The sequence below is a fragment of the Crassostrea angulata genome, chromosome 2 (genome assembly GCF_025612915.1).
Source record: "Crassostrea angulata isolate pt1a10 chromosome 2, ASM2561291v2, whole genome shotgun sequence".
Taxonomy (NCBI): Eukaryota; Metazoa; Mollusca; class Bivalvia; order Ostreida; family Ostreidae; genus Magallana; species Magallana angulata.
Genome location: NC_069112.1, coordinates 46,212,256 through 46,239,348, shown reverse-complemented (window position 1 = coordinate 46,239,348; position 27,093 = coordinate 46,212,256). Strand labels below are relative to the sequence as shown.

The 27,093-nt window shown below is 31.0% G+C and overlaps 1 protein-coding gene across 1 annotated transcript; it reads right to left on the bottom strand.

The window, feature by feature from the left end:
* On the bottom strand, positions 1-26,473 carry LOC128171059 (receptor-type tyrosine-protein phosphatase alpha-like). Its single transcript, XM_052836821.1, has 27 exons — positions 26,340-26,473; positions 21,644-21,732; positions 20,983-21,222; positions 20,429-20,680; positions 19,696-19,833; positions 14,354-14,491; positions 13,886-14,026; positions 11,615-11,752; positions 11,268-11,365; positions 10,162-10,277; positions 9,649-9,695; positions 9,281-9,456; positions 8,431-8,518; positions 8,091-8,164; positions 7,922-7,958; positions 7,340-7,437; positions 6,890-7,018; positions 6,416-6,561; positions 5,893-6,028; positions 5,448-5,594; positions 4,882-4,975; positions 4,501-4,574; positions 3,707-3,841; positions 3,269-3,388; positions 2,957-3,096; positions 1,865-2,000; positions 1-784 (listed from the first exon to the last, which is right to left on the bottom strand). The coding sequence occupies exons 2-27, from the start codon at positions 21,696-21,698 to the stop codon at positions 707-709; spliced, it is 3,171 nt and encodes a 1,056-aa protein (XP_052692781.1). The 5' UTR covers positions 21,699-21,732; positions 26,340-26,473; the 3' UTR covers positions 1-706.
* Positions 26,474-27,093: the final 620 nt, after the last annotated feature.

The window sequence follows — 27,093 nt, the reverse complement described above, 5'->3', positions numbered from 1 at the left end:
GCACAAAGAGAGTAATTCAGTTAAAACCTTTAATAAAATAAATTTATAAAAACAAAGAAACTGGATAAACAAAATAAAAAAACATAGCATACTTTTAGATTACATTAGTATGGTCGTAAAATAACTTGTTTACTGGTTTATAATGAAACGGATGTGTGCTATTGACTTGGATTGTAATAAATTATTCAATAATTGTTTATTTGAAATAAGAACGATATTTTACCTCCTGGATTCTATTGTTATATTTTTTTTTGATTTTTCAAATGTTTACCATTTGTAAATCATTTATCTTTAAATGTATTTATATGAACCTATATTTCTTTAAATGACTTTAGATTAATCAATAATATTTGAATATAATATCATCTAATAGTACATCTACGTAATTATACATATTCAATAATCATATAGCCAACATTTCAAATATTCATCATGCATAGTTTATTCAGATAATAAATTCATTGATAAAGAATTGAACAATATAATATTATAATAGATATCTAAATTATAGCTACATGTACAATGATACAGCACTTTTTTCTCTGACTCATAAAATATTTGTAAGGGCCATTATTTAAAACAAAATACGAAATGAAATATTACACAATAGACAAAGTCATCATCATTATCATCATCATCATCATCATCATCATCATTATCCTCTTCCTCCTCATCATATAATTTTCCTTCTGCGACCAAACAAGTACTATTGATTAAAGTAAACATTCTCTGACGTGGCTTGCAGATGATCGTAAACAGTCTGGTAGATTAAACCATATTCATCCTATAAAAACATAAAAACAAAACAATCATTTTGTCTAGACACTTAAAACATAATCAGGAGATCAGAAAAGAAAGGACAAGCTCTTGTTTCATTATCATTCGCAAAACACCATTTTTGTAGGTTTTCTTGATATCCAGAAAATTAAATGGTAATCAAGGTGGATGACCTGACACCAATGTGTGGCGAGGATACCATTATCAACATATCTTAAGTCTCCTCAAATTATTACTTTTTCCAAAAGCACAAACAATTATTTGATTGAAATTTTTTTTAATTTTTTTTTTACAAAATCACAGCTTTAATGACAATCTCGTGTATTTCAGTTGACACACAGAACCGACTAGAGCCATCCTAACAGAAAACAGATCCAAACAAAATCAGGGTCTGCTTTCTGATCTCAAGCAAGCCCAAGATTGACACGAAACAGACCGAAAGCTGTTTAAGACAACAGTATACTTCTGTATCGCTACTGAAAAAAGAATAAATATCTTTACATGTTCAATTTGAATGTTCACGGGACAGCCCTGTGATATATACATGTATGAATCTATCACTTCTTTTAAGACCTTTTTGGCATCACAGAGATTTGACCAGTACTGATGTATTTATACATGCATTTTTTCTCACTTCTGTTTCAGAAATTTTCAATACCACCCAAAGCAGCCTCTTTCTAGATAAGAAAACAAACCAACAACAATTTTATCTCTATTTATTTGACATTTAGAATTCACGATAATATTGATTTAATTAAAAACGGAAAATTATGAAATCCTAGCTTTCACAATATACTAAGCACCCACAAGTACTTTGAAGGATATAACTGGAAAATAAACGTCATCGCATTGTTTATTGGTGATATTGTAATTTCTTTTAAAAAAATAATGCATATATTTTTTTAAATGTATGAACGTAGCTTTTACGTACCTGTGTGAAACATATATTTCAGTTTTCTGAAATATTACTATTTTTCTGTCTTTATATGAAGCTTTTTTTTTTTAAGGAAATTAATTTCTTAAAAAATGGCCACGCCCATCTAGTCCTCTTAACTTTTTATTATTTCATGATTGTTTGATATAATACCTGTGTAGAACAGAACTCTGGTCTCCTTGTCTGTAATTGTCGGACTGTTGTAAACACGTCAATGTTGTCGTCCATAGTAATTTGTTGTACGGAGTTAAACACAGCACAGAAGACACCGCACAATGATGCACCATCCCTGTTTCGATTGTTAAAATGAATTAAAATGAACACTTTTAAACAATATTTATATTTTCAGCTGTCATTGTTTGTGATAACGAATCAATTTTGAACCCTAAAACCAGATAACTTCATAAACACGAGTGACACAAAATGGGCGTATCTTACAGCATAACCGAGACACTGTATTGGCTGCGCCGCGTAGTAATACATTGTATGTACTTCGTGAAAAAATATTGGTTATGAAAATGTTGTTTTAAAGTATAGAAATTGGAAATAAAAAAAATATAAGTAATAAAGAATTATTCTTTGAATACTATGAGGTGATAATTTCGGTCGAGCGTGGTTAAAATTATCATAAAGCCTTTCGGGCTTTATTGGATTTGACCACGCCCCGATCGAATTTATCACCTCAGTCATTATACTCAAAGAATCATTCTTTGATTATAAAAGTGTCTGACATGACGTATAGCTAATTAAATACAAGAATTTTAAGTATTAGTTCTTTGATTTCAAACTGAAAATGTGTCCTGATGGGCTGATTAAGCTCATTAATTTATTTATTTTTCTTAAAACGTCTTAAAGTTCCTGCACACGACAATGTGGATGTACCATGTATTAACGTTTGTTACCGTTAAGCGACTAGACACATTAATACCACCTAAATGCACAATTTTAAATAACTTTGTTTGAGCTTTTTACAGTGATGAAACAGTTTATATATTAGGCATTTTTCATTTTGTAGGTAAACATAAAGCTTCATCCATCCGAAGATAAAAATATTCTTCATAACATTCGAGTTTGCTTAAAATTATTCTTATAACATGTAACAATTATCGTTACACCGAAATTTATACATTTATATCACCATGTGCTTATGAAATGGAGACGTTACTGAACCAATCTTAATATAAATCATTCAATCAATCAACCAATCGCAACTTATAACTACCTATGATAAAGTAAAATACTAACTTGCTGACAACAGTTATTGGGCTATCATTGGGACAACTCAGTGCGAACGAGATTAGGCTCCGAAGGAATGACGTGTCATGAACGTTCTGGGTTTTCAGCTCTGCTTTGGGTTCAGCTACCGTCACTTTGTGTAGTTTTTCCTAATACATTCAAAGATTATAATTGAATAGTCATCAATCTTTACATTTGAAATGACTTTTCCTCCATACTACGGAAAATCTTCTAACTTCTTTCAGATGTTTCTAGATAATAAGACTAAAACAAATAATATCACAGCCAAATACATTACTTCAAATTGAATTGTTATCTCACCCCGTCCTTATGAATGGAAATAACTGATAGCTTGACGTTATTGTCTTTGCTGGAGCTATGGACCACTTTGAACGGAGAAACAATCTTCTCAGATGAAGGCAAAGGCAACCAAGATTTAATCTAAATTTTGAACGATTGGAGTACATGACAATAACTTGGAAACATATCTTTGATTTAAAAAGTTCAGCATTTTTATTCAATGTTTTAAAATATTTAAAACATGAAATTTAAAGAGAAATCTGCTATGAGAAAAACTTAAAGTTGTTTATTACTATTCACTCAAAAAGCTAGTCCAAGAACGGATTATATAAATTACACTGTAAATGTTGAAAAAATACTAGTTGTGATATAATATCCTGATTTTTTTAAAGGAATATTTAAACAATAATTAAGTCAAATTATTTGAAAAACATATTTTGGAATATCTAAGACACTCACTTGGTCAATATTATGGAGAGGATCCATACAAATAACAGTGCTACTTTCGTGGTCAATGAGCAGGCGCAGAAAATCAACAGCGTCCTCTGGGGTCGGATAGTGTGTAACAATAAATCCATTATTCGTGCTGTGTGACTGAAAAAAAAATCATGTCATACTTAGTTTATGATTATATAACTTTATTTTGAAACATTAGAAAAAAATAGTGATATATTTATTTGTATTTTGAAATTTTAATCCTAATATTGTAGTCATACATGAGAAATATAGGACGTAGAAAAGATATGTTATATTTAGATAAAGTGTGTCAATTTGTATCAATAAAAACTACATTTAAATCAATGCTTATACATGTACATCTATTGCAATATTTTTGTTTTCATTGTATTGCCTGATTCTTTTCATACTTACATGTATGTAACATAAGTAAATTCAGAGTGTTTAGGTATGGCCTAATTTGTTGTTTTTTATTATTATTACTATTTTTATTCACGCTTATTTTGAATGCAAACACTGTTCAACTTACATCTGTGTTTTTTAACATGTGTTATCTTGTAGATAGTGTAAAGTTATATGTTCTTTTATGTGTAGTTATCTGAACAGAATTATATAAATACAAGAGTTTATAAGAGATCGAATTCATATAATATTAACATGTACTTTATTGAGATGATAAAGACTTGTTAGGTTCCATTGAAATGTATTGTATGAAATCTTTATTTCAATGTACATTCCTACTGCGTTCGTTTGATCAAGTTCAAATTATATCATGAAGGCGTTCATGTAAATTTTACTGAAGCAACAATAGCGTTGATAAAGCCTCCCCTTGTTGGCACGTTTGATGTCAGGTAGAGTCCATATTTGTCAACTGTTGAATGTGAAAAAAAATTAGAAACATTTATTATATTGATATTACAAACTAGTAATAAAAGTAAATAAATCATTGTTTAACTACATATGTAACTTTTTAATAAACAATGAGACATTAAATATTGTTTAAAATTCATTAATTGATGTTGATAATTTCATAAAGTATAATGAGAAAATGATTTGATTTATTACATATTGTCGGTTTTATTTTTGTTTCTCTTCAGTGTTATGTATCATCTGTGATTAACATGTAATGAAATCTGAAAACATGAGATAAATACATTCAAATAAATGAGTATACTAACGAGGTAAAATAACATCTTTTCTCTGCTTTGGCATGTTTTGTTTAGCGAGTTTGTAATCATCGTTAGTAAACACTGGGCAAACCTTCCTTAAAAGCTTTAAAAGAAAAGATTAAATAAGAGATAACACACACAAAAATAAACTAGATTTTCCACAAAATGTTCACGCAAACAAAATATTCTTAAAAAAATAAACATTCTTAAACAATAAAATATCAAAAATATAATTTGTTAATATTGGCAGCTAATTCTTGCCCATGAGTAAACACATTATTCCATGTATACTTTTTCTTTCAATGTATATATAATTTTCAAACGTTTATAACAGTTTTTTTTATTTCCAACATGAAATTAATTAATGTGATATATTTAGATTTCCAATCTACATGAAAAAGACATCTGAAAATATTATATGTAAAACCTACACGATATTTATAAAATTTAAATTATAGAAATATAACATGTTTAAATTAAAAAAAAAATATTTTTAATCTCAATAAATGTTAACACTCGTATTAAAATATACAAGCTCAATCGTGTCTTAAAAGTTTTAATCTGAAATTCCTAACCTCATATTCCTTTCTTAGTCCAGAATAATTAGCAGGAGCATCCTTAAGCATTTGTGAAATTCTTTGACAAAACTTGACAGTGCCTTGAGGATCCGGCACAGCCTTGAAAGCTTCTTGTAAAGCCAGGAAAACCGTCATGTATTGTTCCTAAATACACAAAAAAAGAAATCGATAAACCTGTTTTGCATCTCATCGAATAGCTTCGTAATACTCTTTTTTAGTTACAAAAACATGTTTAGCTTAAATCTTTGTGTTTATTTGAGAGATATGCTAATGATATGCCACCTATTTGTGATTCATACGAATTTTGCTTTATGTGTATGCATTTCACTGTTTTAAAATAAATGAACTATTACCCAAAACATCACAAAAAAAGATTTATCAATCAGATGATCAATCGATTCGTAAGTCAGTCCATCAGTCATTTTTTTTTTAATTTACTTACATAAGTTTGTATCATATTCATTCTGTTGGCCCTCATTGTCTTCACATACTCTGTGACGTTAACTCTGCCAGATTTTCTTCCGGCATGATAGAGAGAATCTAAAGCGATATATGTACCAGTTCGCCCAATTCCTGCACTGTAATGTCAAACCAATTGAAAATCAAGATTGTATAGAAATTCGATTTGATTTTCCCACTGATGTAAAATGCCAAACCCTACTTTTGCGATACATAAGATATAATCAGTACTGAAGTAAAAAAAAATAAATGGTTGACCTATCATGAAACTCTACGTTTCTTGAAAACAACCGTAATTATAAAAGATAATACAATACTTTACTTACTAGTCAACATGAATATAATGGCATTAATTTAATCAATTTTTGACATCCCTTTTGATGCCGTTTTTTTTTGCACAGCCGTTTGTACGTGGAATAGTATTGTGAATATAAAAGTACTAAGATTATGAAATTATCGTCTTTAGAAGATGTTCTGTGTAATTCATTCAATTAATATTCACTCACCTGCAATGAACTAAAGTAGGTGCAACGTCCTGATTGGAGTTTTCATGGGTCACGTGACTGTGAAATATGACCAAGCACAGTGGATCCGGGGTCCCGTGATCAGGCCACGTGGTATAATGAAACTGTGTTACCACGTATGAATTCATCTTTTAAAAAAAGTTATATCTTTATATCAATATTTTAAATATTTTTATTAGCTGGAATATAACATCAAAACACATTGTTTTAAATACCAGAAAATGCATGTTTTTTAATATATTTTATTCAAATAATTTATAAATAAGTAAAACATTTGTATTTCATAGCACCCTCTGCGTTTTGCAATTAATTCATTTTGAACATTAAAAGCACAGATTTTTCGCTCAAACTGGATAGCTAGACAGAATAGAAACTCAACAAACTCTCAAAATAACTAGCTCCATGTACTCTAATGCAAAACAATTCAAAATTAAACGAAAACCGAATAAAACTTACCGATTTTTGAGAAACTTGGAATTTTCGCAAAGTATAAAACGCATACTGCTTTTCCTCCATCGACTTGACAGAAATCGTGCCATATATTTCTTTATTACCAAGGTCTGGCCAGTACTGATGACATTTTATCTAAATAACGTGCAATCAATTTTTAACATTTCAGTTGAATTATTGCTGAAATGAATTTAATCAAACAATCTTACGTATTAGTGTACATGTAATATCAATATAGATATATTAAGTTTGCTCGATATTCTGATAAAGTAGATGCTTTTGTATTCATTTAAAAAAGATAAGGTAGATTCTTCTCGATAATGTAAAGAGTAATGAATGTTTTAGCTATTTTTTTTTAATTCAAATGTAATGGACTAAATTAAGTTCAAAGAAAAAATCATTATTTGAGTTTTAAAAAAGGCATATGTTTCTATTTCTATAAATTTAATATAGCACCTTTCTTCCCTCCCTTAGATTTGTTAACATGATTATCTGTTTGACTTGATCTTGGCAAACCATCTCCCAGAAATCACCCAAAGTACTCTCCTTAGGGCCTGTAATCGAAATCATATTGCTCTGTTATATCGAGAGGAAATTATTCATTAAGGCATTATTTTTCCTAAAGAGTTTAGAGGTTTTACAAAATTCCGAAAAATGTTATATGTTCCTTTATATAAATACAGTAAAACATCCTTATAGAAATTATCATACTCTTCAATTCCTCTATGGAAAATCAAGAGAGTTAGAATAATCACTTAATCAATGTCCATTACAGACATTGTCATTGGTTCTCTGTACTAAGTTTGACTTTACAGTGTGTGATACATGTACATGTATGTATATCATCTTGTTTGCATTTCGTTTAAAAAGATGACTGTGTTAGAAAGGTGCTTAACAAAAAACTCATGTTAGTCTTAAATATAAGATACTTTTTTATTGTTTATTGGTAATGTTGTTTTTATTGTTTATTGGTAATGTTGTTGAAAAATAAAAGTGCGGTAGAGAAATACAATCAATACAATCAAGTAATGATATTACCTTGTGATGCTATGTACTCATTTTTCCGTTCTTGACCCTACAATAAATTCATGCCATCAATTTTTTTTTAATTCAATACTTTTTTTTCAAAATTATTTCCTTATACACGTTACATAATTTATTGATACATCCTTGCAATTGATGTCCAAAAAGAATGTAGAAGACTTACATCAATGTAATTAGCATTTATATAATCCCTATCTGACCCTGCATTCTTTCTCAGGATCACTCTTGAATGGTCATCTGTTAAGAATAAAACCAAACAGTTACGTTGATGGTTGGATGGTCAAAGTATAAAAGCTGTTTACCTATTCAATTTAAATCAATCGATTGACAAAACTACGTTATTAATGAACTAGGAGATTGCAAAAATTGAATCAAATTTGATCACAGGTACATTCTAACTAAGTATTATCAATAGATTTCCAAGATAACTTTTTTCATTATCAAACATTGTTTTAATTTTGTGTTAATTAAACTGAAAATAAATTGTATATACTAATACTCACAGGGGAATGTTGTTTTAAATCTGTTCTTGGGAATGTTAACTTGAAGTCTTCCGGTGTCACAGGGATATCTTTCACCGTATGGTAGAGACTAGAAAGAAAAGCAACTGTTATGTCAGGTAAAGAACGATCACAAAACTAAATTATCTTCAATGGTATCTGTTCTGCTACGTAGAACAATTTTTTTTCTAAATGTAACCCGGAAGTAAAAGGTTTTTTATAATATCAAATATAACTCATGACAAATTAAAGATACCCTCTTTATTTGCGCTTTGCAGTCAAGGAAACACAATTAAATAACCCACAATCATTAATTTGTAAGAAAGAGTACTACCTGTACTTAAATACTCCGAGTTATTTAGATGATGATTTTTTGAAGATTTTGACAATTAGTGTTCAAGCCAGTTTTGATGACCTGTGTTTTTGCGATATCATCTCAACTCAATTACAGTATATATTTATATAACATTTAAAGATAAGTCACTATTTCAGAAATCGGAAAAAACCAAATCTGCATTGTATTTTGGTAAACAATCATTAAAACATTTGTACTTTTAAGAAAAAGTTATTACAAATGCATAATGAGTGTATATTATTATAATTGAATATGTTTGGGAATTATTATAATTGAATATGTTTGGGATGAAAGTTTCAATATAATGTACACATTAATGTAGAGGTACCATTAAACTGAATCCCTAACACTTGGATAATGCTATTGCGGACAGATGTAAGAACTAATAAAGTATTTGGTGACATTTTCCGTTGTATTTTACCCTTTTTGTAATGCGTAATATAGTATTTTCCACATTTTGAACAGATTGATAACAGATAAAGAGATAAGCAGACTTACAGCATACTCTCTCTTAAACCCGTCGTAATCATCCTTTCTCTTTTTCATGATGGCAGAACCAATATCTTTTATCAAGATGTCGGGACAGAATTGTTCATTGGCATACATATTTCCATAAGGATTCTCCTCATGGATTTTCTCATCGATGTCAACATCCGGAGGCAAGTCAATGTAGGCTTTTTTTATTCACACGCACACAAAATATAACAATTACGTTAATGCGATCGTTAAAATGCTATTTTAAGTTTTGAAAATTAAAGGTATATAATTATTTGGATTACAGGAAGAGCTTGGCTTGCTTTGCTTAATTTTGTTACCTTTGACTAACGCTTCTATTGGGATGAAAATCGTATCTTAAAAATACATACTTGTTTTTGGTTGATGTTGAGAATGCTGATTCGTTTGTTGTCCTCTCCTATGTAAAATTAGAAACTCGATAATTTATACAGATTGTTTAAAGCGTGTATGCAATAATACATGAAAATGTAATAACACTACGGATAGAAAAGAAATAAACGTTGTCGAGTAAACTTTTACAATGCTATTCAATCATTGGTCTAATGAATTACATGTATACTAATCGTTGGTGCTATCATTCAAAAGATGTCTTCAAATAAAATAAAACGAATTACTATGATAAATGTAGATAGGCGTATCACAAAATGTAATGGCTGCAATGGAATGAAATGACTATTGAAAATTTGTGAAAGACTTTGAGTGACAATACGAAGTGTCAAAATCACATCAATCATACTTAAAGGAGTAATGTTTTCCGTAGTTTTACTTTGCTAAAATCAATCTTTGATTAAAAACTTTATATACACATATCTCGAAAAAAAAAGAGCTCTCCCAAATAGAATCAATTTAAAAAGTACACCTACTTTCTACACACAACGACAACAACAGCTACTATAACAACAAACAAAACTCCAATGGATCCTCCTATGGCGACAGGCGTAATGCTGTTTCCGTTTTCTCCATTGTCCTGTGCCGATCCCTTTAACGTTGGAAAAAATACCTTTCTTTAATGTTCAATACTTAAAGAAAATCAACGGACTATGTGCGATATGGTAACATATCTGTCCCTCTACCTAGTATTTTAATAGTATTGTTTAAAAAACAAATTTTCATAAAACGTTATTCAGGGGATGTCTATTACTTTAATCTTGACATTAGTCATCATTGTCCAAAAGCTGTTTATCTATTAGGTCACATACATGGGCTTATTACCGCAATTTTGCTAAAAATGAATATATTGTAATTTTGTCATTTTTCATTCTTTTTATTTTGCTTCTGGAAGTATAGAGCGCAGGTCTGCTCAAGTACGATTTTAACACATGTTTTTGTTCATAGAATTTTGCAAATCATACTTTAAAATGGTGCTTGAACAATTATGCTCTTGATAATTCCCAGTCAAAAAACCATTAAAAACACCCCGTAATTTGCTCCAAATATCTATCTTCATGACGACATTTCTACATTATGACAATTGGTAATAACCTTTTATACACCAACTTTCAAAATCATTTCAACTATCTTAAACGTAATTCATAAAAATCATATAGTCCGTTAATAATCAATTTCATTACATGTAGCACGTTCAGTACAAATTTCAACATGATGTTTTACGATTATTATTGATACATTCAAAAAAATGGTAAAACTGATTCACCATTTCATTGTTGATCTTTTCATTCATGTTTTGGTAAATACTCAACAAAAAAGAGTAAGTATTACATTACAGTTGTATTATTATATGTATGTTATGCAGTTTGAAGACCAATTTGTTCTTGTTTTTTACTGATCATGTCATGCAGATGGTCCATTGATTTTAACATTTTTAAATAAATATGCGAAGGAAACACACCAAACGTTATAACTTCGGTAGGCAACCTTAAATACTCAAACAAATTGAATGGTATATGAATTAAGATTTCCAGTTTAAAAGTCATTAAAAAACTAAAATCACTAACTTCAAGAATATTACCTTAAGACACTCTCCACTCTTCGCATCACATGTTTGGTTGAAGCAAGAAATACTGCAATTCAAGTTGCAATCCGGTCCATAGTACGAATGTGCGCATGCTACAAGTAAATAAATAACAAATGTTTTTAAATGTGTGCATGCGTTCGGGTAAAACATGTTAAAACACACATATTTTTTATTTTAAATTTTCGTAATTTTTTTTTCTTCATCGAATTACTGCGGTTGAAAATTCAGATATTAAATGTAAACAATACCATTTTGCTTAAATTAAATAATTAATGATTAGATTCTAAGAACTTTGGCTGATTGTTATATACATTATCTAAACCACAAAAAAATGTGTTTACTTTTGTTACAGTAGATTCCTTCATAGCCTGAGGCACATCCCGAGGGACACCGTCCATTTTTCTTGTTACAAGGAACGCCTTTATTACATTGACCACACGAATAGCTGCAATTTCTTCCGTAACTTAAGTCATCACATTCTACAATAAACAAAAGTGAAATTCCGTTCTGAAGGTATACTTTTTATTAAATCGGTAAAACAAAGCGTAGTGTAGTTTAGTTGCAAAAAATGGATTCAATAATGAAGATGAGAGTTTTTTTTAACTGTTTTACTTTTTAAAAAACTACGTTTGACAGACAGTATTGAACTGTGTAGAAAAAAATTGACGCTTTTTATATGATCGATTTATTTTATAATCAACATTTCAAAGGACATTTTACAACTAACTATATCTTTTTCTCCCCTGAACTTCTTTATAACTTCGGAAAAGAAATATTCTTTAATTTCCTACATTAATTGCAATTTCTATGAACTAACAATTGTAAACGGAACTTGAAAAAATGCTCGTTCTGTACTAAACGCATCCAGGATTTAAATTAGTTTTACAAGTTATCTCACTATTGGAAATGAAGCTCATTTTGTCCGCCATAAGTTTACGGTTACTTTAACTATTTTGTACAGTCTAAACACATACATGTACTATATACATAAAGATAAAGTGTAATAAATTCATGAATAAATAAATAAAATTTAAAATAGATAAATTGAGATGTATGAATTTACACCTGCTTTATATCATATCCTGTATCAATGTAGTATGATATTCACAAGTTAGCTCACTTATGGAAGTGAAGCTCATTTTGTCAGCTATAAGTTTACGGTTACATTAACTATTTTGTACAGTCTAAACACATACATGTAATATATACATAAAGATAAAGTGTAATAGATTCATGAATAGATAAATAAAATTTAAAATAGATAAATTGACATATATGAATTTACACCTGCTTTATATCATATCCTGTATCAATGAAGTATTATATTTTGGTTTATTTATTTAGTGAATATGCATCATATAGTCCGGCCAAAACACTATCCATATCTAAAACAGTAACCTAAACACCCGAGGTCATAAAGGTATATACTTCAATTGCAAATATACTTCGTGGATATCAAAATATACAAATATACATATACGGAGGTTGTACCAAAATAGCAAAGTTAGTCGAGGACATAGGAAGATGACACTTGTGCCACAAAGGGTTCAAGTAATTTGCATTAAATAAATGTTTTGAAATCAAATATGATATTGTGTTAGTAAAATAAAAGCATATTCGGTCATAAATTAGACGTCCACCAATCGTAAAGCGCAATGCCATAAACGTAAAATTAAAATCAACATAAAGAAATGAAAAAAAGAGAAGAAGCGAGTTTGAGTACTTTTAGAATAAAAAAAACAAAGCAAACAAATCATTTTATAATTTGATTATTCTATTATTTACCAAAGAAATAATTGAACTTAAACGAAATTATAAAGGTTTTTAGTGCATTTGAATAGAAGATGACGTGAAATTGTAGAGTTTGACACGGTGCGCCGTTTTTTTTTTATTTTTTAAGACCTTCAAACAAATCGGTTTTAAAGTAGATTATATGAAAATATTGCCAATAAATGAATATTTCAAAATGAGTTGTTTAGCAACATCAAAAATATTTTGACGAGTGTGGTAAAATCAAGTGAATATCGAGACCCCGGCAGATAAAAATTGACGACAAAATGATGAACAGCATTGAGAAGAGAGACGTTAAAAAACAACTAATACACGGGATTTATAGAGTATGCAAACATTTGTTCTTAAAAGAAACTTTGAAGAAAAAAATAGGATGCACGGTGACTGGCATTAATTGTATGCGATGGAGGAAAATAGCCCCCTTTAAATACATTTTTGGAAATTAAATGGGAATGTTGTAATGGTATTGTTATAGGTTTAATAAAGCAATGACGTAAAGGCTGGCTTTTTTCGACGTCCCACAGTGCGCTGCCTAGCAAATCCCGATGATGTAAATAATTATTATTTTGTTTCTAAAAATTATAAAAAGCACGCTTTTGAATTCGGGATATTGTTTTATTGTTTTGGTCAATGACCAAAATACAATTGTCTGACAAAATTACCAAAAACAGGATTGCAGTATTGCTAGTGCTTACGCAATTTAATGACAACACTCGTAAAGAAGATAACATTGATTATCATTATGGCTACAACATCTGTCTATTTCACCGAAATCAATGCTTCAGTGATTGTTAACAAACAAATAATTGTATTACAAATACCTTCATTACACAGAGGAGGTTTCGATCCCTCTGCACAACCACCAACACACACACCGGTCTTTCTGTCACATGTTTTTGACACGGAACAATTCCCACTGCAGCTCTGCGAACAATTTCTTCCATAGAACATTGGAGGACATTCTTTAATGAAATATAATTAAAAAACATTCAAACAAATATTCATTTAAAGGATTGATTTTGAAGGAAAAGTACTTTTCATTTATTTTAATTAAATATTATCCTTATTTTGGAAAGTACTAAATGTAGTTAGTTCTATAAAAATGAATTTTTTTTGACATCATTCTTTAAATTTTATTATATAAAGATACATATTAATCTGGATTTCAAGCGAAACTATAACCGGAAGCTGATAGGTTTTTCTTCCTACTGAGCATTAAGCGTGAACATTATTCAATAAATAAATGAATTGTTAAGACACAACAGTGTGTATTGTGTTGTTTAATCTACCTATTTTACACCAAGATCCATAATAGCCAGCCTCACACCCACTGGGACAGGTTCCGTTGACATGGTCACACCCTTTTTCATTCAGACAATGTCCGCACCTCTCTGAACATCCAGCTCCATACGTGTTGTTTTGACATTCTGAAAAGCAAGCGTGTTCCATTTGATGTTTTCTGATGTGTTGCTCAGGTATGCCAGTTTGTTTACTTATCTGCTTTTACAATCAAATATATCTAAACCACCTCATACCAACTAAAATCATTCTTCTGTATTAGAAATCTCATAGCATTTGATTTCTCGATGGGCAACAAATTCTATTATAAATATGAATTTACATGGTTATGTATTGTTTTGGGATCAACAACATACTAATTTTCATCACAATATCTCTATTTTTTAATTTTTTTAAACAATGATTTTGTTTCCCTGATTTTTTTTTCCAAACAGGAATAACCTCTGCCATATGGATAACTTAAAAAAAGTGGTTGAGAGGTAACTCAAGTGTTACTAGAGGCATAGCTCTAACATACGTTCAGCATTTCAGACATTTTAGTTATTATAATGAATCGCATTGTTTCACACCGTGTCAACACTGATGTTAGTAATAATTAATGGTTGCCTATTTTGTTTATTATGCTCAAATACATTCATTTATCTATGTTTATCAAAATCGTCAAATTCATTATCTTTAAATCACGCAGGTACAGTACCGATCAGACCCAACATATTACCAGAATAAACCCCAACTAAACCCCGGGTTTACTTTCTGGGTTTACTTTGGGTTTGCTTTTTGAAAATGTGGGTCCACTCGGAGTTCACTTTGGGTTTACTCGATAATTGCTTTAGGAGTCAACTATACGTTTTGAGCAGACCTGTATTTTATCTTATCATCCTACTGCCTGTTATTCCTGCCCCTTGTATATTCCGAATACACATGTAGCGTCTGCTTTCAGGGTATTCTTCTGATCGGGGTTTACTCTGTGTTCACTCTGGATTTACTTGGGGTTTACTCTGGTTCCACTCTAGTAAACCCAGAGTAGATCCAGAAAGTAAACCCAGGGTTAAGTTGGGGTTTATTTCCTGTTAGGTTGGGTCTGATCGGTACTGTATCAAACGACGTCACTTTAAAAAAAAAGATCACTTTACAATTAAAGGGGACAGATCTTAATTTGGTAAAATTTTAATTTTCTATTTTTTTTTCCAATTTTGTTATTTATGATGCTGGAGTAAGGAATTTAAAATTATCAACTTAAATTTAAAGGTCAACCTTGAAATAATAAGCAATATATATGACGCACTAATTTTGGTTGACTATTAGAATTGCTTTACTGAAACATTGGGTACAGTATAAACGAAACAAAAATAACCCATAAAATTTGACTTTGTAGGTCCTCCACACACCTGGTAAAGTTCTGTCTACAAGCCCATTCTTCTAAATTACATGAAGATGTGGATTTGTAGCGTTGTCGACTTGAAAATGACCAAACAATTCTCACTTTTGGGGGAAAAAATCAACTTTTTAAATTGTACCCATGTTCATGCAAAAAAAAAAATCATTGAGTATTCGAATTTAGGACCTGCGAGTTGGTAGACTGAAGGAACACCCACTGCGCCACAGAGATAGACAACAACGAATGGTGGTATAAACTGTATAACAATGCGCGAAAAATCGCCTTTTTGTGACTTACTGTCATAAAAAAGAAGAGGTTATGGATTGTCGAGGATCCTTAACTATCTGATTGCTAAACAGATCGACCAAGGATCAACATTTGAGCTCAATTTACAATTAAGTTTATATTCTTATCGTTTTCAGTAGTCTATAAGTGTTTTATCATGTTATGAATGACATTTAAGTTTATTTTTGAAATTGATAAAAGAAACTTTCAATCTGATTTAAAAAAAAGAGTCTTATAGGGCCACATTGCTCACCTGAGCAACAATTACTTTATATTGGCATTCAAAGAATATGTTCCATATGGCCCAACGGTAAAATAACAAACAAATACCGTAAAATGTCCAAATTTTACACTTATTTTTGCAAACACATAATCTTTGACATTGTACCTTTATGAAATACCATTTTTACCGAAATCAAGATCCCATGCAAGATGTTTAACTATTTTTGGTAGGAGTTCACCGTTAACACCCTGTTCTCTTTATTTTAGCCCCCCCCCCCCACTACAAAAAATCAAATAATATGAGAGCATATAGGTACATCTTCTCCCTAAGCTACTTACTTGTTATTGTATATATATATTTTTTAATTCCTATATGTGAAAGAAGAAAATTGTACCTCAATGCGCTCAATTCTCGCATCAAAAACATTCAAAAATTGAATTGGTCTTCTCCATTATAAATGATTGTCGTTTACCTGGCGAGTATTCATTTCGTACGTCGTTTCATAGCCTTACTCACTTGACTGGTGAATAAACTATAAAATGAACAATGTTGTCACATGATATTTCTAATCAAGGTATTGACAGGCATATCGCTCTATTGTACTGAAGCCCGTCCATTTTTGTCATCTTCATTAGAAAAGAACAAATGGCTACAAACAAAGATGCTTTTCCGCTGCAATATTTTTTAAGAACAACGATAATGCTTTTATCCTAATAATATTAATAATTTGTCGGAACTATGGCAACTGTTTAAAAAGCTTTGTTTTTATATATTTGTGTTAAAAAAATAATCTAAATTGGTGTAGATTATATATATATATATATAATTCATATAAGAAGGGGCACCAGAAAGTAGTTACTGCATACATGTATCATCTTTTTAGCAAGACATTTCTAATGAATAACCAACATTTTAGCGTTAATCGTAGAATTATAAGGAAGATACAGACCTTGGTTTGAGTTATGTCATGAATTTATTACATTCAACTTAAGATTCTTAAAATTAGTATTTCCTATTCAGCATTTAAAATATAAACGAATTAAAGCATGACCTCAGCTCTTCGTACAAATATAGCATTGTGCACAAAGCTCTGTACCTTGCTTATAACTTGAAACTTGACACTTAGATACATCAGTAAATTATAGAAAACTGAAAACACTTTAAACAAGAAAAAATACACTAAAACAATGAAAGAGCACAATTTATTCTTCATCATAAATATACCTATATATTTCTAGCAAAGAAATAGCAAAGAAAATAATCTCCGTTTAGACCGAAAAACCTGAGCATCTTAACAAATCACGTTGCATTCTTCAACCTTTACATGGAGATCGTACCGAATCAAAATAAAATTAAAAATAAAATGAATAGTACAAATGAAGTAAATTTTATATTATGTTGTTAGTGGATCAGATTTTGCTCATTTTGCACGGGTAAACAATCAGCTGTCTGATTTACCGAAGTCTATGTTTGATTTAATTCGTAAATATTCCAAAATAAAGGCGATAGTTCACCTCAAGTTTAAAGGCATAATTAACGAAAATGAAACTAAAATCAAAACAAGCTAAAACCAACGTCACTAGTAAACATGTCAACGCATTAAAACATTGTAAACCTCAATTTACTTCACAAAATCGGCACAAAAGCATTATGCAAGTTTCATATGTTCTCTTCGCACGTAAAGTGTTGCACAACAAACAAATCCATCTTTGTCAGTTTGACACGTTTTTATGCGTCGAGCATGGCTGCCTGGTTTTCGATGGGATATTGATATATATCTGTGACATATGTCGAATCTACACTTTTGGCGAAGGAAAATAGGCTATTCTAAACTTATTTGTGTTTTATATGAAGCAGAAATGATACAATCGACTAAAATTAAGATGCTTTTTGATATTTGATTAATTGTAGTGGAAAAATTATAACTGCAAAATAAGTTAGACGCGATATAGGAAATTGGGACAGCGCGGGTCATTTGGCCCGGACTACCTTTACACCGTCCAGTTTTCGATATACGAAATACCAAACCCGAAAGTAAAAACTGATGGATTCTCATTCCTTCGTTATTATTATTTTCGTAAATTACTCAAATTTGACACAGAATTAGCACAATATTTTTGTAATTTCTATTTTCCTTTCCATAAGGATTATTTAGGCTATATTCATTGAATTTGACTCAAGTAGTTTTTGAGATTTTTTTTTTATGAACCACCCTTTTTCTACAGTTTCGAGGTTTCTGCTTTAAATAAAGATCGGTCTTTCATTTTTGCAATTCTTTCCTAAAGGATGCTTTGTGCCCAAATTGGTTTAAATTGGCCAAGCCGTTTTAGAAAAGAAGTTCAAAATGTAAAAAGTTTACTGACGGTCAGACGGACGACGGACAAAATGTGATCAGAATAGGTCTCTTGAGCTTTCAGCTCAGGTGAGCTAAAAACCAATTAATTTATAGCAGATATAACAAATGCATATCTTCAACAATTGTAATCCAATTTACCACATAATCTGTGTGAAAGGCTTTGTTTATGCAAAACGCTTGGAGTAAGCAAACTTTTAAAACTGTTTCTCGTTGCACTGAGTTTCGAATTTCTTCACCCTAGGATTTAGACTAATAAGAGTTAAAATTTTAATATAACAAAATAGAAAGCTATGTTTAAATTGTCTAAACATCATGCAAGCTATAAATCAGAAAAAAAGTTGTTTAAAGAATTTAACAAAAAATCAATACGGGGATGTTTTGTTACCTTCCACATTATTTATTCATGGTTATTATTCTTCTCAGTCCTCTTTTTTTTTTTTATAAAACTTTTATCGTGATAAAGTTTGGAAGGTACCTCTTATTTCTGAACCAAATGTAAGGCCAGAGATGCTTACCGTTAAACTTACCAAATCAAATACAAATGGCAAAATTAATGATATTCATTTTTGGATGATTATTTGTGAAATGTCCTGAACATTTTGATAATTTAAAAAGTGCATTGATTCACCATATACAATATCTTAAAAGTAACGCATATATTCCGACGACTCTTTGGAAGTATACAGCGCATGCTTGCAAAAACACTTTTTAAAATATGACAAAATCATATCAACAAAAACAATGTTATAATTATAGTTGAGTGGACCAGCTCTATATACTTCCGAATTAAACAAATTAAAGAAAACATGACAATGTTTTTATTTTTTTGCAAAATTGTGCGGATAAGCTCTTATTCAAGATTATTGGCATTTTCTGTTAAATGTTTTATGAAGATATGATTTTGATACGTTATTATTTTAACAATGGTTAACATACGAAACATAGGAAGGGGCTATTTAATCATGTCAAATGTAATTCTTTTCCTTACAAACTGGCTTTTAGAATTGCTATAATACTGATAATGTAAATTGATGGTACTAGAAAGGGTTTAACTCTTATTTGAATAAGGATATCAATAAGCAGCACTTACCAAGTTGGCATGTCGAACCCAGATATCCATCTTCACATCCAAAACATTTACCCGTTTCTATGTGACAACGGCGGTTTTTACAAAGACGTGGGCATGACAAGTCACAGTTCTCACCGTAATATATAGGGGACGGACATCCTATGGAATAAACAACTCTTTACAGTATGAATCTCTGCCATTCAGACAACCGAACGGTAGCCAAATGGTCTAGAAAGGTGATTGAATGGCATAGCTATGTCATTCAGTCACCTTTCAGTTACTATTCAGTTACATATCAATTGGCTGAATGGCAGGGATTCATCCTGTGCATTATCAAACATTGCTGTACTTTGATTCCGATCCACTATATACAAAATAAACTGCATCATGGCGATAATTGACAGTCAAAATATGTAGTTTTAAAGCCAATAATGTCTTGTGTTTTCCACAGTTCAAACAAGAAGTTTCAGCAGGCATATATAAAGACCGGCAGTTGAAATAGGATATAGAAATCCATTTTTTTTATTTTTCATAACAGTTTTTCCATCGATTGGGTTTTCAAGTTTCGGATACTTTCTTGTAAGTCATAATGCAGCCGTTACATTAATATGTTTAATAATTCTAATTCTGTCAAAAGGCAGACTGCATGCAACAACTATTTATAGAAAGGGATAAAAAAAAACCGTGTTTTTGCACAATAATACTTGTTTTATTGTTTGTAGTCTGCAGAGAAAAACCCTAGAAAGGAACTCACCATATACTTCAAATTCACACAGTTCGTTGTAAGCATACTGCGAGTAGTAGGGTGGTAAATTAGTTGATGTCCTGTTGTTGTAGTAGATGACGTATCTACCGTGGTGAGTACAGTTCAATGTTATCACAGCTGGGATGGTTTCATTGGTAAAATAGTCGTCTTTAAAACAGAGAACCCAGTCTTCTGTTTTCGTCGTGTTTGATATGTACACAGAAAATCCCAGAAATCTAGGGACATATCCATTACGGGGACCTTTTAAAAATTATGTAAATGCAAATCACAACCTGACTTATTTGAAACAGAGAACTCCGTCTGATCTTTTCGGTGTGTTCGAAATGTACACGGAAAAACCTAGGAATCTTCTGACATATCCATTAAGAGGACCTTTAAAATTGTTTAAAATGGATATTTTATATCACATCTATTAAAAAGTTGGCAATACAAACATATCCAAAGAACTAGCTAACAACAGTCTATACTTGTTGTACTTTGTAAGAAAATAGTTTTGTCTGCGAATATTTTTTTTGCTGGCAGTAAAGAGAGATCATTCTTACCCCACTGTAAATTGTCTGTTCTATAATATACAGTGATGTGATGAATGCCCAGAATGGTAGCAAGGTCAACATATAAAAGAGCTTCTTTTTTATGGTTTGCTGATAATGTACATTGACCTCCAAATGCAGAAAGGTTGCTTTTAAGTCCATCGAAAGCCCTTGATGCCTGGCCAAGTTCTGAAAGCCCAGATGTCTCGTAAGGGTTTTCTTGCTTAGCACTCTTGTTCTTTGCAATGTTTTCTGTATGAAAAATATTTTTAAAAATTTGCATCAATGCATCTTTATTGTAATTTTCAGACATATTCCTCATTTTTATTGCTTATTTACCGTATTTGATTATTATGTTACACTTTTTTGTAGCTACTCATCTGTTACTTTTAGTCTACAATTTTGTTTAAAAAAATAAAAGTAGAAAGATAAGAATGTGAAAATGTTGAACACTTTTTTGTTGGTAACATTATTTTACCTGTGTTGAAGCTTCATTTTAATACTATTCAATGAAATATTTGAGATGCGTAGTATTTTGTAGCATATTGTTCTAAAGTTACCACCATTACATCATTGTCGTTCTCTATATTTGTTATACCATCAAGAGAGAGAGAGAGAGAGAGAGAGAGAGAGAGAGAGAGAGAGAGAGAGAGAGAGAGAGAGAGAGAGATACCGTAGGCAAATGCCATCCATGGTAAAATTAACCAAAACATTTCATGACGAAACATGGCTTATGGTAATATCTTTGATTTCCAAGAATATCTGCGAAAATAAAAAAAAAATATTTACAGAGTTAACAAGATAACATTAACTATCAGTATCTATAGCTACAATTTCATTACAAACAATATTTTCAAAATGAAATTCAAGAGAAGGACGAAAGACAAGTTATCTCATCCTAGTGTAGTACCTGATTTAGATTGAAATGTCAAATACGCAGCACTTTTTAGGTTTACTTTGTGGTCGCACTGACCAGAAAGTATGGGAAATGTTAACTATGAGATTACACAAAACAACAAGTCATCAAAAATGCTAATAAATAATATATATTCCGATTGTCATGGGTACAAAAACATTACACTGCATTAAAAAAAACTTTGTAGTCATAATATCCAACAACGATAATTATAAACAACAGACTGATCTCGGTGCACTTGTCGACCTGAAGTCATATTGTAAATTTTGACACATATGATGTCTAGACAGAGGCGGATCAATCAAGTTTTTAACATGAGAAAATTCATTTTATAAATGAACGGAGAATAATCATAAAACAATTATTATACCATCAAATCCTATCTACTATGCTTTTTTTAAATTCGGCATGTGATTATGTTTTGGAGCGTGTGTTATTTTTTTTCAAGAGTGCACAAGTTCGATGTGTTTGACATCGGGAAGCCTATCTAAATCCGCTTTTTACAAGGGCATACACTTGCACAAACAGATGTTTTGGATATAAATTATGTGGATGTTTAATTTATCAAAACGTGCTACTGCTTCAATGAAATCTACAGAATGAAATAATAAATACGTAAAATATTAAGGAAAGGTCATATAAAATCCAAACTTAGCCCAGATAGCAGCACATTATCGGCCCAACCTCACAATATGTTTGTATTGTCGCTGTTGGGTTACCATTACAAATGTAGTGGGCCAACGGTGGCCCAACACCAAATATTGATAGTTTGTTATGTATTATTTGGCCAATGTTGGGCTAATTGTTGGCATATTATCATAAAACTCTTGTAGTTAGAAAAGAGTATTTGATGTCGGATTGAAATCGGCGCTGCGTTGGCCCAATGTCATGAATCTGGCTAAGCATTATGGGCTACATCCGGGATACTTTTCGTTATATCCTACCTGCACCATTTTTAATTTGACATGAGAGTAATAAGACCGGTACTTGGCATATCTGCGTCCAATTTGTAAGGATTTATATATGTTCACTTTGACAAAGCTTAATTACCATTAAGGTTAAACGATGCTGTGTACAAATGTTTAAAAAAGATAATGGGGAGTGCAGAAGCCAAGTATGTAGAGTAAACACTGGTCAAACCATAGACATAAACTAGAACCGAGCTCGTTGCAAGCAACGAGGAGGTCTTCCGAAACAGCCTCAAGTCAACAAAGGATTGTCAATCAGTCTTAATAAAACCACCCCTTCCTCTCACATTTGTCAGGGTCTTACAGATATTGATAGGAGGTCATGTTCACACTACCTTAACTTCTGACCAATTATGGCCTTCGAAAATCAATTTGAACTCTTGAAAATTAGTTCATGCCTATTTAGGTATTTCCACCTTTCAGGTGAAAGACCTTTTGTATTTCTTATGTTTTTTGGTCTTTTCACCTTTCAGGGGGAAGACCTCTTGTTTTCTTTATGGTTCTTCTTCTTCTTCATCTTCTTTACTATTTACCTCGGGGTCACTTTTTCGTTATTAGGGTTATTCAACCAATTTTACCTTTATGTAATTGCTCATTACAAGTTATGGTACCAATTGACCCTGTGTCAAAAAATTCCCAGAACTTACAGAGTTATTGCTCCTTGAGAAGGAAATGCTTGTTATCGCTACTCCTCTGAAACCATAAGAGCTAGAGACTTAGAACGTTTACTAATGTCCTTAGTACAATTAAAGTGTTGTTCAATTTATTCATACCGAAAGGAACTGAGGCCCCCTTCTAGGAGTTATTGCCCCTGAAAGTATTTGAATTTCTATAAAATCACTTCCAACATTTTTTTATTATTTGTCATACAGACTTCGGACCACTTTGCGTCTACCTTGGCAAAACAAAATGACATTAAGGTCAAAGGTCAAGGTCATTTGGAAACCTGTTAATTAATGATTTTTTAGAATTCTTTGTTAAGGATGCTAGAAAAAAAAACATTTTCATTGACGTAGTAGGACACCTTAAGTCATTTAAAAATATAACCCCTTGGCTCACACCTTTGAATATTTACAGAGTTATTGCCTCTATTATACTAAATACTTGTTATCGTTACTTCTCTGAAACCATTATCGAGAGACTTGACACTTTTACCACTGCCTTCAGTACACTGGTTCTTCAATCTACTCATACCGAAAGGATCTGAGCCCCCCTTTTAGTAGTTATTGCCCCTGAAAGTATTGACAATTCGATAAAATAACTTCCAACTTTTTTACTATCTATCATAGAGAGTTTGGACCACTTGGAATAAAAGCGTCTACCTTGGCCAAAGAAAATGACATAAAGGTCAAAGGTCAATGTCATTTGAAAGTCTGTTAATAAATAAATTGTTATATCATTTGCAATACAGAATTATAGTAAGGGTTTCAATAGTTTGCTAGATTGCGCAATAAGGTATTCACTTTGGTCAGCCAGGTATCACATCAAGTCCTGTGGTTACTCAAATAGAACTTGTTTTTACAGTCAACCCATTCATTTTGTACAAAGACAGCTAGCCTCTAGAACACTCTCCTCTATTGATAGGTTTACTGTTTATATGAGTGTGTAAAGACTATTCACCTGACTCAGTTTTGTTCATAGCAGGTGGCAAATAAATTCAGAAAAGTAATTTAATAAATATTTACAATACATACAACATGGAATTCTTAAAGAAATTGCTTGAAAATAAAAAAAAAATCTCTTTAAAAATCATTTTTCATTTTATGGCTTTGTGATTTTCCCATTTTAATAAAAACATTTGCAACCATCACATATAAAAGTATATATTAAATTTTTGGATTGACATGACATGTCCGAATTTATGCGGAATATATATTATATTTCAAACATAAAACACAAAGAGGTGGAAATACCTCTAATTGTTCGAGAACAATTAGTCTACTAGTTTCCATCTAATAATGTAACCCCCAGACTGCAGAGTATTCAAGAGGTAGATCTCTCTAGAAAAAAAAGGCATGTCTGTGATAATTTAAGTTGCGGATATATTTAGACATGAAAAGTATTGACTTCTACTTTAAAACAATATTATGCACGGGGAGCTTTTCCCTAGAAGCAAAATGAAAGCGGGTATGCATGTCTTAATGTGACGCTTTTAACTCTCATATTACGCAATATCCAAACAATACTATATTGCAATTAGATTGATAAGATAATAAAGAACAACTTTTACAGCGACATCAATATCGTAGCATGTATCGTTTTTTTAGTTATACAGCAAGGACTTTTCGGGCACCTAGATCCCTTATCTAACGGGCTAACCCCCTTTTCTGGTCTCAAATCAGACACTTTAATGTATGCACAACTTTTGTTCTATATGCATTTAGAAAATATTTCAAACTAAAAAGTTACGAAGCAAAAACATTAGTAAAAATTAGCAACTTTTAAAACATAGAATTCAATTATATAGTTCATGTGGTACAATTGGAAAAAGAAACTAAAATACAAAAATCAGAGGACTACATTTAAAGTGTCAATTGTAAAGATTTCTAACTTTGGATTATTTACTACGGATCATTTCGGAGCCTTTTTTCCGGAAACGAATCCCCCTAAAGCAATTTTAAAAAGAAGAATAACTCGAACCCGAAAGTTATGATTTCTCATCTTTTTGTGACTTAAAATCTTAATCTAATTTACAATACACCCTTCGGATGACAAAACGGTTATTAAGGTTTAAAAAACGTCTAGACACAAAAAGGGCAAGCTAAGATGCACATAAATATGTGAGACATGTACATGTACAAATAAATTGATACATTACAACTACTTGTCACAGCAGAACAAAGCTGTATACTCTTTCCAAATATCCCCCCCTCTTGTTGTCCTCAACTAAAAAAAACACGATTACCAAAAAAAAAAAAAGAAAACCCTTTTCTCAGACACAACGTAATGTTTAAAAAGAGAATATCCTGTCGTATTGGGATTTTACAAACATTTATAGGGTTTCACAGAAAAAAAATAATGGCTTTGTTTAGTAGCACTAATAATGACGATGTTTTTTAGAGTGAATAATATTATTAGGCCACTGGGATTCACTGATGTTATTAGTAAAAGATATATAAACCACTATAGCTGAAGGAGCTATTTGCTACTCCTAAATGACATTCTAAAAACAATATCAATCTTAAGTTTTTCTGATTTCATATCCGAAAACAAGTAATTTTTTATGATATCGTGTATCATATTGTTTTCAAATATTATCTGAAAAAAAATATTATATTCATAGCAAGGTGCTTTGGAAAAAAAAAATACGGGTACAACAAGTACACGTATTTTATCAAAACAAATCAAAATAGAATATTTGTTTTCAAATGTAATTGAAATATTTTTAAATAACAAGCCAACTAACTTTTTTTGAATAAACAAACGTCGCAGCATCAATTATTGCTGCAGTAACATATGTCGATAAGCATAATAAAATTACATACTATCATTGTCGTTACTGCCAAGCTCCTCCATGCGTAGTCAAAATGAATTGATGTCAACATAAAATGACAATAAATAAAGTGTGAACTAACCAAGTCAATCGGTGCTTCGCAATCCCCAGTGTATGAATTTAATTCTGAAGAATAAAAAAAACACCTAATAATAACCCATGACCAGGAAGTGAATTTCTCTCTGCTAACGCTCTAACATTTGATACAAGTAACACAATAGCTTATACAGAAACATGATATATCTGACATAACCGCACAAAAGAACTCTTCAGTAAATGTTTATAACAACAGCAAATAGAGCGATGATGATATGAAAAAAAGTCTGCCTTTAGTTGAAAAGTAAAAATTATCCTTGATATATTGAATTTCTACTCTCATTAACATATTTTCTTTAAAATGAATTTTAACTGTTCCTATTTCATAGTTTTTATCAGGTGTGTTTTTTTTATTATTAAAAAAATAAAATGTGTATCAGAACACATGCTGTACGAAATCCTTAACTTGTCGTAATTCCTTTGAGTAAACACAAAGAAACATTTTTTTCCACATTCCAAAAAAAAAAGATGATCGTTTTTGATTTCAACTCCCTGCTGAAAGAAGTGATAAAGAGGGATAGAGTAGCGTTATATACTGTGTTTCACCATTGTTAAACGAAACAAGTACAGGTATATAGCTTATATGTTTGGACATTTAAACACTAATTGGATTATTTTTCTAATTGCACCTAAGTGCCTTTGATATACAT